Genomic DNA, 17,179 nt, shown 5'->3' on the forward strand with positions numbered 1-17,179 from the left:
TGTTCTTACGCATTGTTATGAATGACTAAGGGAATTTGGCCTGTGTGTTACCTCACATTTACACCCCCTGTAAACAGGAAGTCATGGTTGAACAATTTCCTGTTCCTAGTCACACAGGTGTACTAAAAAAATATATACTTCAGCTATATTTTCTCACATGAATTCATAGGGGTTCCAATAATTGTTGCGACACCTATATTTAACAAAGATTTTTTTTTAAATAAACCTGTGTCTTGTTTGCAATTGTTTGATATTGATATGATAGAGTATTTTTGTGATTTTTTTGAACAAAAAGATCGTAAGGTTAAACAATAAAGACACATTTTCACAGCCTTCTTTGCTCATATTTACCAAGGGTGCCAATATTAGTGGAGTAAACTGTAACTACGAATACCCCATGCAGTATTCTCATATTTCCACAACTACGCAACCCAGTTATCTTGTTATTCAGGTGTAGTTCACGTGAACTGTGTAATCCCCCATTTAGTCCTGTGTAGTAATCCCAGTCACGCCAAACAAGCTAAGAGCTCTACACCGCGCTCGTCAAGGGAAGCGCTGAATCCCTGCTTTTCTTTTCCTAGCCATTCTAACGTTTTAACAAGCTTAACCCTGCATCATATCGATAGTTAAGTGTGTTAGATGTTCAAAAGAGTATACAAATTTGTTAAAGTTTTTATACACTTAATTAAATGATGTGCATTTATAAGGAATTATAGTACAGCAAGGTTCAACTTCCAGGCTTTATCTCGTCGTGTCTTAGGTTTCCATTCGAGAATGGGCTCGGGATCTTTAGTAAATATATGAAACTGGGATCGGTGCCTGGCCAGGGTCAAACACTCTAGGGTTTAACCTATGTTAAAGTCCCATAAAGCACAAGGACTTCCATCCTGCCAAAGGTCTAGAAGTCATTCGTTTCTGCAAACCCAAGAATCGCTCTGATAGACAGAAATGATGATTTCATGGCCAGGAAGAGCGCTTGGTAAAGCTCCATGTACACAACATGGTAAATCAGTGTCTGAATCCTATATGTACGTTCCTGCTTTTCGAGGGTAATTTGGTTTGAAGCTTTCACTGACAAAGACCGAGGTGTCCGATTTACCTTGCAGGTGGTGCGGCAAGCCATGAGAAACTTCCTCACGCGTATCGTGACGAATACGTGACTGCCTCGGACTTGAAAGCTTATTAACTTAAAGCAGATGTGGGCTGGCATGTAAATTAGTGAAATGTATGCAGGGATGCACACCTCTATTTAAATATGTAAATGGTTTTATGCATCCTGATGGGGTCCTTCGCACGCATATGGCTGCTGCTCTGTCTGTTTCGTGTTCGTGATTTTAACTCTTTCCACTCGCACAGATCATTAAAAAAATAGACCTAGTCAAAGGGACACGGTCGTTTTTCATTTTCACGATCAAAGATCTTCCGTCGCTCACCTGGTATTGTTTCTGTAATCCGGCCTCCGTGCTAAACCATGGACGGATACAGCCGTAGCTGTAGTCTCTTACTGATTGTGTTCTGGATTTGTGATGTATTGCATGGAAAAGACAGAGGACAAGCACCATTTCCTTTTTTATTACCTTTTCTCTGCTGTGTTGGAGCTAGGGAGGGAGACTAACATACTGTATTTTCTGTTTAAAAAAAAAACCAAAACAGTTAAACCTTGAAGGGAGAATACAACTTAATGTACGTCATTAAGCGCTCAATAAAGTTTTAATATGCGCTCAGTTCTTTGGGCAGGAAGGAGGTTCGATGCAGTCCACATGACTGGTTGTAACAGCTGTTATTCAGTACTCCATTACCATCGACAACAGCTCACACACCATTGAGGTTGAAGATGTGGAGCAGGCTCCAGGAACAGGTATCATCTCAAGCCACAGGTATAAAAAAATTATACGGCGTGGCCGTATGTATAAGACTTTCAGGAAGAAAAAAAAAAACCTTCTCTCAAGCTTCCTGAATGCTTTAAACAAAGACAAAAAAAAACAAAAACAAAACTTGGGATACTTCCCCCACTCCCAATCACAATACTACTTTGAATGAAACAACAACAATGAATATCTTCTTTCCCCACCACTTTAAATGACTCCAGATGTCAATGGAAATCCTGTTCTTCTCCTACTTTGTTTAAACAATGACACATTTAGAATATTTCATCAGGCTTTAGTACAATAAAACCAACAAACAAACTCACATCAAACCAGAAACCCTCATTGGACTATTTTCAATCAGAACTGAGCAGTATTCACATCTACTTTTTCTTTCCAGGCTTTGGTGGACGTGTAGACTGAAGGAGTCTTCGCAGCTTTGTTTGCATGTTTTACAGAAATACCGATCCTCTGATTCAAAGCAGTCATTATGATATGGCTCGGCTTCGATTTTGGCACAGAGGGATATGTTTCTTGGACGGTTTCGTCTCTGTGAAAGGCTGACGCTTAGACATGTACACACACGCTACTGTACTGGAAAAAGCATACTCGGTGTACCTGTAACACGGTTACATATCACTACTCCTCATTTACTTTACTTTTTACTTTGTAAAATCGTTCGACTCGACAAAACGGCTTGTGAAATCCAAATCTCAAGTTCCATACAATTCTCTGAAATTCAGATCGAACAGGTGATCGAAATAACATTTAAAGCGCACTATTATGGTTTTCCAAATATTCCCTTTCATGTAGCGTGTTATAGAGCTGTTCGTCAATGTAAAAACTTCTGCAAAGTTTCAAAAAAAATCAAAAGCGCACGACAAGCGGAGTTATCGACTCCCAAAAGAAGGAATCGATTCTGAACAGCTGAAACGAGTCGTTAGTGATCCCAGACTTTACTTCCTGTACTAACCTACATAGGATTGTAACAAAAAGCCCCGCCTCTGGTCTTAATCGGCTGCTCACAGACAGCGGTAGACCACGATCACGACAGACTGGCACATCTGACCAATCAGAGCAGAGTACGCTCTCTGAAAGGAGGAGTTTAGAAGGAATCATTTTACGAGTCGTTTTTGACACTGGGGAAAAAATGTAATTCTGCAGTTTAAATTATGAGCATTGTTATTATTATTATTATTAAAGTGTTTTTGACCTCGGATGCGTGTAAATCTATCGTACGAGACCTTTAATACGAAATTAGGCACGTTTCAAAAACCATAATAGGTGCGCTTTAAACAAGAAACGCGACTAATTGTTGACTTTATATGGAAGGAGTCTCCAGTGCAAGTCTTTGTAAGAGTCGTAACGACAAATGAATAAAAAAAAAAAGGTATGATGTGATGAACCTTTCCCCCCACCCCCAGTGTTTTTGTCTTTAATTTCTTTTGTGTGTGTGTGTGTGTGTGTGTGTGTGTGTGTGTGTGTGTGTGTGTGTGTGATCTTTAACAAATAAAAATTGCTGTGGTCGGTATAAGAGGAATAAAACACACAATGGGACACACTTATGGGATAAATAATGAACGTATAGGTGGCAACAACATCCCACCACTCCGCTGTCGATTACTTTCCTGGGCGATAGAATATCGAGATCGTGATAAATGACTGCGCGATACACTTTTCTGAGATATCGTTGGTAGAGTGACGCATTTTGTTTTTGTACGGTTTTAATAATTACAAATTAAATAGTACTGAATGGATGCAATTAAACTTAATCTTTGTCGGCATTAGCGTAAAGTATCGTCAAACTCAGTTTAACGTTCGTTTGTTATGATACTACTGTTGTGCAGACAGTTTGTTTGCTAAATTATATAACATGATCATGAGTCGTAGAAGTTTCCTCGAGTATTGCGATATGATATTTTTGTCATATCGCCCAGCCCTAACAGGAGCCATTTGGTCTTTTTTTTTTTTCTTTTTTTTTTCCCCCCCACACCATTGTCCTGGAGTTATACATGGAGGGGAAGGTGATAAAAATTTAAACAGCAGTCAATCAGTCAGTTACTAACGACCGTGCACAATGATATCTGGCTAGCCAGCTAGGTCATACAGCTTACCATGCAGGCTAAACTTGGCTCTCGTCTACATATAAATAATTAACTTTGCTATTTCCCAACACATCAATCACCTACCTCCTTTTTCCGAACAAACACACACTTTTCAAAATATAGCTCGGAAAAACAGAGCAAATCCCATGAGGTTATAGCAATTAAAAGCTCTGCGAGCACATCCAAGTACTTAAGATCTACAGTTAAAGGGTTGACTTCCCTGAAGGTAAAACGTATTCAGTTTCTCAGAGGATTCATGATGATGTGTGTGATAAAATCAGATGCACAGCATACATGGTGCCGCGGAACTGATCATACAGTTCATCACGAAGGCCATTCCCAGTCTTTGATGATCTCTTGGCCCTGCTTGTCCGTTTTTATCTTCATCTTTATGTAGGAACAATCCGACACCTTGCTCATCTCTCGGTCAACAGTTGCTTGTTAACGAGCCAAATCACGTTTCATCATTTTAACGTGGTAGTAACGGCAAAGTGGAGCGGCCTGGAGCAGAGTGGCGCAATAAAACATAATTACACAGTCCTCCCCCTCTGATCCAATTACAAAACACACACTGCTCTGTTTACATGTGCTGAAGTGGTGAGTACAAAGCACAACACCTTTATTATGAAAGGTGATTATCCCAATAAATAAATAAATAAATAAATAAATAAATAAATAAAGCATCGGCACAACACTCTTATCATCAGTCATAATAACTATCATGAATCGGTGAGGAACACGATGGGACGAGGGACGCACCGGTCCAATACTGAGGAACTGCACCAATGCTGGATTAGTGTTGGATTTGGCATCCTTTCTCATCTGGTTCACTGATGTATTTGTAATATATCACAATATTTGAAAACATTTTCACGATAAACGTTACAGATGTCGCAATTTTGCGAACAAAGCACCAACAAGAACCACTTATAGCTTCAGCCCACACCAACTTTCACGATGGATGAGACGAGATGTCCTAGTACGCTGGTACAGGACTATGATAGATCGTCGTGTGCGGGCCCTGGACGCGACTGAACATTTATCAGAAGCAATTTACACTCCTTAAAATCGCAGGAGAAATTTAATACACGCATCAGAACACCAACAATCCTGTAAAAAGAGAACCAGAAAGACTTAAAGGGATAGTTCACCAAAAAAAAAAATAAATTTAAAAACAATTCCGTCATCAGTTCCTCATCCTCGTGTCGTTCCGAACCCGTAAGACTTTCGTTCGTCTTCGGAACGGAAACGAAGAGATTTTTAATGAGACCTGGGAGATTTCTGTCCAGTAATCAAAAGGTTCACGGTCCAAAAAGTTCATAAAGACATCGTAAAAGTAATCCATGTGACTCCGGCGGTTTAATCCCGATTTTACAAAGCGATACGAACGTGTAGTGCGCGCGAAAAAACTACAATTAAATCTTTATTCACAAAATATCTTCGCGTATCGGAGATCAAAGCGGGAACGAAGATATTTAATAAATAAAGTCAACTGTATTAATTGTATCAGTTGTATTGGATTAAATCGCTGGAGTCACATGGATTACTTTTACAAGGCTTGAACATTTTGGTTACTGGACTGTAAACAGAGTGACAGAAATCTCCCAGGTTTCATTAAAAATGCCTTCACTTGCGTTCCGAAGATGAATGAAAGTCGCGCGGGTTTGGAACGACACGAGGATGAGTAACTGATGACAGAATTTTCATTTTCGGGTGAACTATCCCTTTAAATGAGACATTCCTGCACTTCTAAATATCTACCCATGGTGTTTTTAAAATGAAAAAAAAAAATAAAATAAACATTGCATTACCATCTCAAAGGATAGATCTCAAGAGGTCTTAGATAAATACCCTGTTGTCAAAATGTGTCTATGCCCGTTTCTTCTATTAGTGGTGTCTCCATTAGTGCACAACAGCTCAGCAGTCTGACGACAAAAACACTCCATCTGGCTCTGAACGCTCATAACATGCACATTCTTATACAACAGCGAGTGATCATTCGATTGGTTGAACCGCACTGCGTGCATCGCTCCGCTCGTTTCTTCTATAGAACATTTGGCCATACTGTGCCCAAAAGCTCACTTACTCAATATTAAGTCCTTACTCTCAGAACGTTTGTATAAAAGGAACATCGCACTCGCGATCGTGCGTTATACCGAATATATCGGTCTAGGCGAGAGCGCCAAAGCTAAATCACAGCCGTGCCGATACTCAGTTTAACCGCACTCTTGCTCATGTGATATGGCTTGATTGTGTATCGTCAGACCTCCACGGATAACGTCTATGATACGCGTCACCTACATTCGTCTCCGGTCTGAGTGTCCAGACCCCCGTGAAATCGCATTCGTCGAATCCCCTTCCGCTGCCTCGGAATTTAATTTGATTTTTGGGTCACGCCGGAATAAAACACCAGACCGAACAGTAAAGCAAATGCAGCTTCAGTTTTAAATATGCTTACTGTACAGTCGGGCCAGTAGACGCGCTGTTCAGCAGTACAGACGCTGCACTTTTCGAACATTTCCTTCCCTTTTCATCATAGTAGTGTAGCGTCTCAGGGGACCTACTAGACTAGACTAGACGAACTCGCAGGGAACGTTTAAGGAAGGAAAAGGCTTCGGTCAAAAGACGAGCGCACAACCTACTCTATGATCTGCGGATTTAAGCTTTGCTCAAATAAGCTTGAAGGTGCACCTTCATCTTAAACCTGTTTGAACTGAATTACTGGAGATCTGATCACATCGAGAAACTACATTTAAAAACCTGTTACTTGTTCGATGAGCGGATTAAGAGGAGAATTTTACATTACAAACAGCTCATGGGTGAATAATTGGTAACATCAGCTTTAAATGTAACGCAGACCGTGTTTAAAGTAGGGTCGTCAGGGTGCCAGTACCAGCAAAATTCCACGGTACTCGCTACCAAAGCAAAACACAACCAACTTGAACGACACGGTATTTTATTCATAAAGTTCAATATCAATATCAAATGTATTTTTATAAAATGCCATTCTGTGTACTTCAAGTACCTCAATATTAAAGCTCCTTGACTTATCCGGACAAGGGTGGAAATGTTTTTTCTGACTGACCGATATTAAAGACTGATATTAAACATGCTAGCCACACAGCTATTATTTTCTAAACTTCAGATATAAAAAGTCTCGGGTGTGTATTTATTTCACCCCATTTATTTTACCCCGAGAAAAATGAAAGCATTAAACGGTTAATAAGGACTCCTGACCGGATTAGCGTTAAACGCGTGTATGCTAACTTTAAGTAAGCAAAAACAAGTTTTGTTTTTTTTGGCAATAATACACTGGGATTTAACTACGCTACAGCATTCATAATGCAACCGCTACCATATTCTGAAACTCACCTGCTTGAATAAATACTGCGGTTAAGCAGCCGCTCTTCCTACAGCACACTTAATCTATCCGTAAATAAAATGCCACGATTTTAAGGGCGCGGCTTTTACACAGTAACAGCATTGAAAGCTGAAAACGAGCGTCCGAGAGCTCCTACACGACAAAAGCAAATTAACAATGATCGTTTTAAATAAATACGTAACAAAACCAAAAACTGGCATAAATCCGGGTGTCGGTCTTTAAGGTGCTTTAAGGGGTTAGACGAGTTTCCTCCTTTCGACACAAAACACTGTTTTTAAATCAGTTTTAGGTTACTGATGATGTTCCCTTTGTGACCTGCTCCGGCGGTCGCCATGGCTACGTCTGAAACTGCAAGCATTTCGCCTGTACATGTATTTCGTGTACTATATAATAGGTAAGTAAGCGGATTACCTACTATATAGTAGGCGAAACGCAGTATGCCAGAGGGGCAGTACATCCGAATTCTCGGTAGGCGAGAAACAGTAGGTGAGAGATACCCGGATGGCGTACTGCTTCCGGCGAGATTTTGCAGTGTGCAACCGATGGAAACAATCCCACAATGCAACGAGACAAGCGTGGATGAGCTCAGAAGAAAGACAAAAAAAAAAAAAAAAAACCAACACAGAAGACCGCGTCGGATCTTTTTACGTATTAAACCTTGGTTAAACAGGACTTGTTTAACAATACCCGAATAAACCGTCAACTTGTTTAAGGTGTGTGTGTTTATGCTGACATCGTAGGTCACATGACGATGCTAACATGGCGGATGTACATAGTACGTCCGGGATCGTATTCATAATACACACACGTACCGATTAAGTACGTACCGTCACAGTACGCAATTTCAGACGCAGCCCGTATGTCTTGCTGCACGTTGCAGCGTGTACTCGGTACCACCGGTACTTATGAAAGTCTGGTACCGTCACCTTTTCGTCTTTTTAAATTAAAAATAAAAGCACATTTTCAATATAATCCTTTTACAAACTGCATGTCTGGTGTTCGCATGGCTGACATTTTCACTGTTCTGCTCTCAAAGTGCATTACAGGTGTGGGTCTCGCAATACAATACGGCAGGAAGAAAAACGTCGCTGGAGTTATTTTTGGAAACATCTTGAATTTAGTGAACTTTAAAATTAAATTTTTTTTTTTTTAAAAAAGAAATAAAAATGATTGTATTTTTAAACAGTGGATTTCCTTGAAAATAATTCAGCTGAAAAAATGAAGGAAAACAAATAATACACACACTTAATGTAAAAATAAATTAGGTCACTATGCCTCAACATGTACTCTCCTTACTTATCGGCGCTATGGATAGCCGTTTACATTCGTTTTCCACGTCTCTTTTTACTGTACTGACGTCTCACTCGTAAGCGAGTGGATCACGTCACGTGACTCATTTCGGCGAATCGCATGGCCAGAAATGAACTTTAAACTTCCTCAGCCAGTGAAATTGTGTCTCCTGGTTTAGATCGGCCTGTAGTCGCTCACTATTAGCGAGCTCTAGAAAGGAAACGAGCGTATTTAGTCCGGCTCTCATGACACTAGAGGAAACGATCTTTCCAACGATACCAAACATTATTTCATTTAGTTCCACGTCGGACTCCTTGAAGCGATGAACAAAACTTTTTTTTTGAGATGAACTAAAAATGCCGCAGCCTGGCGGGGAGCGAGTTTGGCCAAAAAACAAACAAACAAACAAACAAACAAAAAAAAAACTGGCGCTCGGTTTTTAAAAAGACAATACCAGAACATTGCAAAACGGAATGTGGCACAACTATCCTTTTATCTTCATTATTTTGTTTTCATAATCGTCGGAGGCCATGATCGAAATTGAAATCGAAAATTTTATTAATCGCACCGCTCTAGAATAATGTATATTTTTAAAAAAAATTAAAAAAAAAAAAGACAATTAAATAATTAATATCAACTATTTGTATGAGAATCATGAGCCAATGGTTTCACTACAAAAAAGTTCACTGTAATGCTGCAGTTAAGTGCCGTAGAGCCTGGACTAGCTGGCACAGGCCACGGCACAGGACAGGAGTGAGTGAGTGATATCAGACAATGTACTTGTGTTTGCCTCCAGAGCTCAGGCCAGGATGAGCTCATCTCTCAGTGGGTCATGAGCTAAAGCAGATGACCAGGCAGCAGAATGCATTATTCATGATCAGTGACTCCTGCTGTAAACCCACCAAAGCAGCCTCACTGATAAACCAACAGTGGTGTGAGCAGACATTCGGACAGCTAAGGATCCTAAGGGTCCAGCGCAACTGCAAACTATGTAAGATGGCAAGATTACTATCCATTACTTCTACTGCATCTGGTACCACATGACGTTGGACATGCATCATCTCGGACATGAACGCCAAACAATGCCGTTTATTAACAGGTAAAAACCCACTGTGTCCGAGCACCAACACTGGAGAGGGCCAGAGTGGCAACGCAATAAAAGTAACACACCAGCAGGGACAAAGCATTACTATCCTTCCATGCACTCATCCATTTTCTGTACTGCTTATCCTACACAGAGAGTCTGGAGCCTATACCAGGAGACTCGGTGACAGGGCGGCGTGCCAACCCACTGCGGGGCACGATCATACACGCTTCCACACCCACTCGCACACTATGGACAATTTGGAAATGCCAATAAGCCTACAACGCATGTCTTTGGACTGAGGGAGGAAACCGGAGTACCCGGAGGACTGAGAGAACATTCAAACTCCGCAACACAGGGAGGAGACAGGATTCAAACTCCCAACCAACCCAGAGGCACGAGGAAAACATCCTAACCCCTAAACCACCCCAAGCATTACTAGTTCTCCAATCCCGTTCAACTGCAAGTGTTTTATAGAAATGACACAGCTGTTAGTAAAGATGTCTCTGAAACACCTGAATTAACTAATCAGAACAGAAATCTTAATATTCCTGGATATATACAGTAGTATGACATGGAAAGTGGAAATGACCATGAGTCCTAGTTACTAGCCATGACATGGTTTCAGCTTTATTGGTATTATTATTATTTAAACCCAACTACCCGGAGCTGTCTTCACGCTCAACTGTCTTCACATGAGAGACTTGCGCAATGTGTGCGTGCATGAACATGTACTCGCACACAAACGCAACCTCAACAAAGTGCCAGACCAGCAGAATGTTTATGGATCATTCAGAACACCTTGATCGTGGACAATTAAAGTGCTAATGTTGACTTGGCGATATTACCTACACCAAAGCAAGTCCGTACTGTACCAGCTGGCGGGGAAACCTTTCAGCATCTCCAGCCATCTGCACTGTGCTTCAATCGTTGATGAATAAAACCCACAGCTTCATTTAGATCCGCTATACATCCTGTTCTTTGGTGTGTGCGCTTGCAATATATTAATACCCATCATGAACCTTTGATGTGCACAAAGCCTGCATTATTCTCACAAGAAGGTTTTCTGTTAGTCGGATCGTAACACGGCATGGCGATGATCGTCGGGATTTCAGTGGTCTTTTACGATGATTATTTTTCACCAGTTAATCCCAATAAAACCTTGGCCAAACTCTAGAACATACAGCGATGATGTATTCTCCATCTCGCTGAACTTCCCGCTTATGTTGTTAATCAGAAAATGGGATCACACGAACAGAAAAAAAACATGTCCTCGGTATAATGTGTTATATATGCAAGGTTACGCCAATAAATGTGAAGCTTTAAAAAGGTGCCGAGGAGGAATCTGTAGCTGCATCAAAGATAAGTGTACTTCATGTAATAAGGAAATAGGAAGCTGTAATTCATCGACCATGTCTTTCCGTGCCAAATATCTTTACAGAAACAAGCCCGTATAACGCACGTCACGATGCAACTGGGAAGAGATATCGGAGAAACGTTCTCTCTCTATATCTACACATCTATATCTACACAACTATACATAAAGAGATGTACTGATGTATCGGCCGAGAAAGGCTATTGTTCCCGTTATGAGCTGTCGACCGACGGTTTAAAAACAGCCGATGATCGGGGTAATTATATCCTGTCGATCAAAAGAGGGCGGGAAAACACACGGAATTCATGCTGTGTGTAAAGATGATGTCTCTTGTGTGGAATGATAACAAAACTGCAATTTATAATCTCTGCACTGATAAAAAATGATACACCGGACGCTGTAGCAGTGAAGCGGGAGTTTCAGTGTTGAGTCTAATCTTGTTTGGGTTTTTTTGCCACGCTGAATTAAAGGGCCAGTACACCGTTGAAAGATTTAAATGAAGATGAGTTGACAAAAAAAAAAAAAGGCATACTATTTATATATTATATATATAAAACACAGAAAAATATATTTGTAGAGTAGTCTATTTCATATCCAGTTAATGTTAATATATAAAAAGGTTTATATTATATATTGCTAGTTTATCACTCTGAATAATCATCAGTTATCGGTTGAGAAATTTAGTATCGGTGCATCTCGAATGAAATATATATAATATATATATAAAATAATTCCTGACACTGTCTTTGGTTGCAGTGGCACACAATTATTTCACATTATGTGTTCCAGGAGCGCCGATCTCATCTTAAAATCATTGAGGGTAAAGCCTCATGATTAGTCAGACAGAAAGGTTTGCAATCGTAAACTTTTTACGAATCAGGTTGTGTGTCTAGTCTATAAAAGGCATCGGCCCCTTATAACAAAATTCTTTATTCTACTATTATGAGATACTGGATTTTTGATTTCCATGAGCTGAAAAAAGGCTCGAAATATTTCACTTTGCTCCAATTATAGTGTGGAAAGTCCAATCTCGTCACAAAAACCGGTTGGTTTCATCCACAAACTCGATGACACGAAAGAGGCTCACCTGTACTGCACAATCAATACATTTCCATGTAAGACAGGTCTGTCTGCACATGCTCACTCCTTTGTAGCTAAAATTGAACAGCTCGGGGGGGAACAAAATCCACTAATCTAACGGAGCAGAGTAAAGAAAACTAAAGATCATACTACTCCGACCCATCACACACACACACACACACACACACACACACACACACAAGGTGCTCCAGATGCTAAACGTGCACGTTAGGGCGCAGACGTTTTCCCTCACCTGTGTCGATGCTCATCATGCACTCCTTGCCCGTGTATGACCTGCCCGCTGCTATGTCGTCCTTCCTTCCCAGGCTCAATGTGCGGTATCAAAACATCCTCTAAACCCAAGTCAAAGCGCTTGTGCTTAGAACTGTCCGGAAGGAAGAAGAACGCCCCAAAGCAAAGGGTGATAAAGGCACTGAGGATGAGAAGGAGGATGAACTTCTCCGAGAGCCGCAAGGTCGCTCTGTGGTGCGGAAACGAAGACGCACCTGGAGACAGCGTGGGTATCCTGCGCCCCGACAGTGGCAAAAGAGCCTGCGTGGTCATATTCTGACGTTCAGATATCAAACAGGAAATACAGAGGAACAAACGTCACCAGTTCTCTCATGTGTAGACCACTTCTATAATCTCATCCACTTCTATCATCTCATCGCAGCAGACACGCGTCCTGCTGCCAATGCCTGATGTACATCCTGGTTATGAAGAACACGGCGTCCTTTACAGCCTCATTTTTGCTCTGAAAGGGAATGAAAATATATATTTGAACTCGTGATAAATATAGCAGCATGGTATTATTATGTTCAAATATTATATGAATATTAGGGAGGCTGAAAAGAAAAGCCTGTTTCAGTTTCCATGGCAATTCCAGGCTCTTATAATGGGGGACGGTTTACATACATACATACATACATACATACAATATCGCGGTGTAACTCCACCATTAAAAAAAAAACATTAAGGAAAATTACCAGCTAGGAAGTAAACAAATTTATCTACTAACAAAATATAGGCTAACCTACTTGAGTTACTTAGCAACCACCATGCAATTACATCCAATACTACATGAAATGCTAAGCATTGCACACAGAGCAGGCTAATGTTACACCGAGCAAGCTTTCAAGTAACAATTCCGTTTAAAATATATATATTTTTTATTTTTTAACTTACTACGGCTTCATAATTTATTTATTTATTTTTTTGGAAGCAGAGGTTTTCATTTTCATTTCTTTTATATTCCCCATTAAAAGACTCAGCTAGCTTTCGGTAGCTTAGCAGCAGCAGGTTGGAGGCGTTACAGAAAACCGTCACACAGGACTCTCCGGCTAACATTAAACATATAACCCTCCTCCCCGACTTAACACGTGTCCACATACCGTGAGGATCCTCGTTCCCACCAGACATCCAAAAGCGTTTCCCGACTGCGAGATGATTTTTTTTTTCCACCAAGATAACCAGGCATTAGCTAGCAAGGCTAGCTTCTCAATATTAGCGTGTAGCGCTAAACAGCAGGCGCGTGCGTGCGTGTGCGTGCGCGTGCTCCCTTACCTGCCTCGCCGTATTTCATTCAAAGTACTATTACACCTAGGGACGTTTTATTTTCTACATTAACGCAAATACGTTGCGCCTAAATATCATTTCGTGACACTGAAACTGCACGGTCGGTCGGGGCTAACCTTCACACAGTTTACACACAGCGTGTGTTAAAACAGTCAGCGTTATTAAAGCCTCAGCCACGTTATTGTACACTGGAATAAGAGTATATACGTGTATAGTGTATATATACATACATACATATAGTATTCTCGCGCGCGCGCGCGTGTGTGTGTGTGTGTGTGTGTGTGTGTGTATGGGGAACAGGCCCGCGCGCCGCTGATGCCGTGGCAACACGGAGATTACCGTTACCACCCTGTACACACGAACACGACAGCGTCGATTAAGAGAAATGAGTCTAAACACCTACAAGAACATTTAACCCGAATAAAAGGTCTCGGTAAGAATTAAATGAATGCGAGCTGCAGTAAATGCTGTGTGTCTGTGTGTAAAGGCTTCTAGCTAGTAAAGCTAAATGTGTGCAGCAGTCCAATCGTCTGTGTCTGTAGCCCTGTACTGTATCCACTCATCACGGCTCCGGATTAAAACGACGCCACCGGAAATGTAAAACAAACACCACAACGATGTTTTCATAAAGATACAAGTTTTCCGAATGTCTGCATGTTCAAGTCCTCAACGTGAATCCTAGCTCATCTGAAGCTCCCATTTTGGTGAGTTGATATAAGCACCGCCAGCATTCAATGTCCATGATGTTGTTCCTGCAACAGCTAGCAGGAGCATGACTCCGCCTACACGACTCCGCCCACTATGCCCGCCTGCAACCTGTCAGAGAGCGCCGCCTGGTAAACCCAGGGACTGTCGCGGAATTACCAACCACACGCACAACGCCAAAATACGGAAGCCCTAAGCGGCCATGCAGTACTTTATTTATTTTTGTTGTTGTTGGTTTTATCGTGATCATGACTTAATTTTCTCGTGATCTCGACATAATAACAGTTTTTTTTTGTCGTGATCTCGACTTAATTTTCATGTGTAGGCTACTGGACATCCATCGTCCCGAAATCAATGGGTTTTTTGTTGTTTGTTTGTTTGTTTAAATGCCTGAAATAAGGTCTGTGGTTAACACGAGCTCAAGATATGTTCACGTTTTGTACTACGCCATAAAATACATCAGTAATACCCCACTCAGGATTAAACATGTCTTGAAAAAGACGGCTGCTAACCCAAGTGGCTAAATGGGACTACAGAGGTTGTCGCGGACATTAAACGTCATCACGCGGAACAGGAAAAACTCATCTACTAACTACAGCCGCGTTGTGTTTACACTCGCGCTCTTGCAATTCAAACTTTCCAGCTTGTATATCTATCAATTTATAGTATTTTTTCAAATTGTATAACTGTTGGGTTTTGGGGTTTTTTTTTAAATAAAGAATGAAAGAGTTATCTGAAGCGTAGTGGTGATGACGTTGAAGTCATGCGACCGCCGTGTAGTTCATTTATAGACTAGCTTTTTACTTCTGGCGATTGTATCTAGGCTTCGGAATCTTATTCATCTCATCTTAATGAACGAAACGTGTATGAATCATAAACTGTTGTTGGGCACAGAGTTTATTTTCTGCTATAATCCAAAAGGCAATAGAAAAATCCTATTGGATTTTTGTGGAGGGAACCAGGGCGATGCGTTAGTAACGTTCGTTTTGGTTTTGTTTATTTTACTACTGTTTTGCAGATAGTTTGTTAAATAATTTATATATCATGATACACATCGTGTATCGTAGAAATGTCCTCGAGTATCGTGATGTGATATTTTTGTCATATCGCCCGGCCCTGGTGAGCCCCAGTAGCAACTTGTCTGTTGGAATGTGGAGTGAAAAGCAGGTTCGCATACAGGTGCATCTCAACAAATTATAATATCATGGGAAAGTATTTTTCCCCCCCCGTAATTTAATTGAAAAAGTGGACCTTTCATATATTGTAGATTCATTACCCATAAAGTGAAATATTTCAAGCCTTTTTTGTTTTAATCTTTGATGATTACGGCTTACAGCTCACGGAAATCAAAAATCCAGTATCCTAAAATATTAGAATAAAGAATTTATAATACAGAAATGTCGACCTTCTGAAAATTGTTCATTTATGCACTCAGTACTTGGTCGGGCTTTTGCATGAATTACTGCATCGATGCGGCGTGGCATGGAGGCAATCAGCCTGTGGCACTGCTGAGGTTTTCTGGAAGCCCAGGTTGCTTTGATAGCGGCGTTCAGCTCGTCTGTATTGTTGGGTCTGGTGTCCCCAGATTCTCTATGGGGTTCGGGTCAGGCGAGTCGGCTGGACAATCGAGCACAGTAATACCACGGTCAGTAAACCAGTTACTAGAAGTTTTGGCACTGTGGGCAGGTGCCGAGTCCTGCTGGAAAAGGAAATCAGCATCTCCATAAAGCTTGTCATCAGTTGGAAGCATGAAGTTCTCTAAAATCTCCTGGTAGATGCTGCATCGACTCTCGACTTGAGAAAACACACTGGACCAACACCAGCAGATGACACGGCACCTCAAATCATCACTGACTGTGGAAACTTCACACTGGATTTCCAGTAACTTGGATTCTGTTCCCCTCCCCTCTTCCTCCAGACTCTGAGACCTTGAATGCAAAATTTACTTTCATCTGAAAAGAGGACTTTGGACCACTGAGCAACGGTCCAGTTCTTTTTCTCCTTAGCCCAGATAAGACACTTCTTACATTGTCTCTGGTTTAGCAGTGGCTTCACACTAGGAATGCGACACAGAATCTGCACAGTCATCATGTGACAGTGACAAATATTTAAATCGCTTTTGTTTATCCTGGTGTTTGACATCACACTGTTCACTATGATCCACTGTGGAGAATGAAGGTTGTCTACATTTATTTCAAAAGTCTACAAGTACCTGATCGTCAGTATATCAAGACTTTGATGGTTGCTGGTACGAGATGGGCTGGTTTGAGTATTTCAGACGCTGTTGCACACTGTATTGCACACACAACAGTCTCTATAGTTTACCCAGAATGGTGCCAAAAAAAAAAAAAAAAAAAAACACCTGTGAGCGGAGGGTCTGCTCGGTGATTAGAGAGATCAGAGTAAAATGACCAGACTGGTTTGAGTCGACAGGAAGTGCTCTTTACAACCTCTTTACACCCAGAGACTGTTGTGTGGGAAAATCCCAGTTCAGCAGCTTCTGAAATACTCAAACCAGTCCATCTGGCACCAACAACCATGACACAGTTAAAGTCACCGAGATCACACTTTTTCTTCATTCTGATGTTTGATGTGAACATTACCTGAAGCTCCTGACCTGTATCTGCATGAATTCTGCATTGCGCCGCTGCCACATGATTGGCTGATTAGATAACTGCATGAATGTCCAGGTGTTCCTAATAAACTGGACGGTGAGTG

The 17,179-nt window shown here is 41.1% G+C and overlaps 1 protein-coding gene across 1 annotated transcript in view; it reads right to left on the reverse strand.

Annotated features, from left to right (window-relative positions):
• Window positions 1–17,179, reverse strand: part of man1a2 (mannosidase, alpha, class 1A, member 2) — an 82,885-nt gene that overhangs the window by 64,394 nt on the left and 1,312 nt on the right. The window contains exons 1-2 of the mRNA XM_053627564.1: window positions 13,573–17,179; window positions 12,435–12,935 (exon numbers count right to left, since the gene is read on the reverse strand). The exon at window positions 13,573–17,179 is cut by the window's right edge and continues 1,312 nt beyond it. Coding sequence (XP_053483539.1) covers window positions 12,435–12,745 — 311 coding nt within the window. The 5' untranslated portion in view covers window positions 12,746–12,935; window positions 13,573–17,179. The remainder of the gene's footprint in view (window positions 1–12,434; window positions 12,936–13,572) is intronic.

This window comes from Ictalurus furcatus, chromosome 6 (genome assembly GCF_023375685.1).
Source record: "Ictalurus furcatus strain D&B chromosome 6, Billie_1.0, whole genome shotgun sequence".
Classification (NCBI taxonomy): Eukaryota; Metazoa; Chordata; class Actinopteri; order Siluriformes; family Ictaluridae; genus Ictalurus; species Ictalurus furcatus.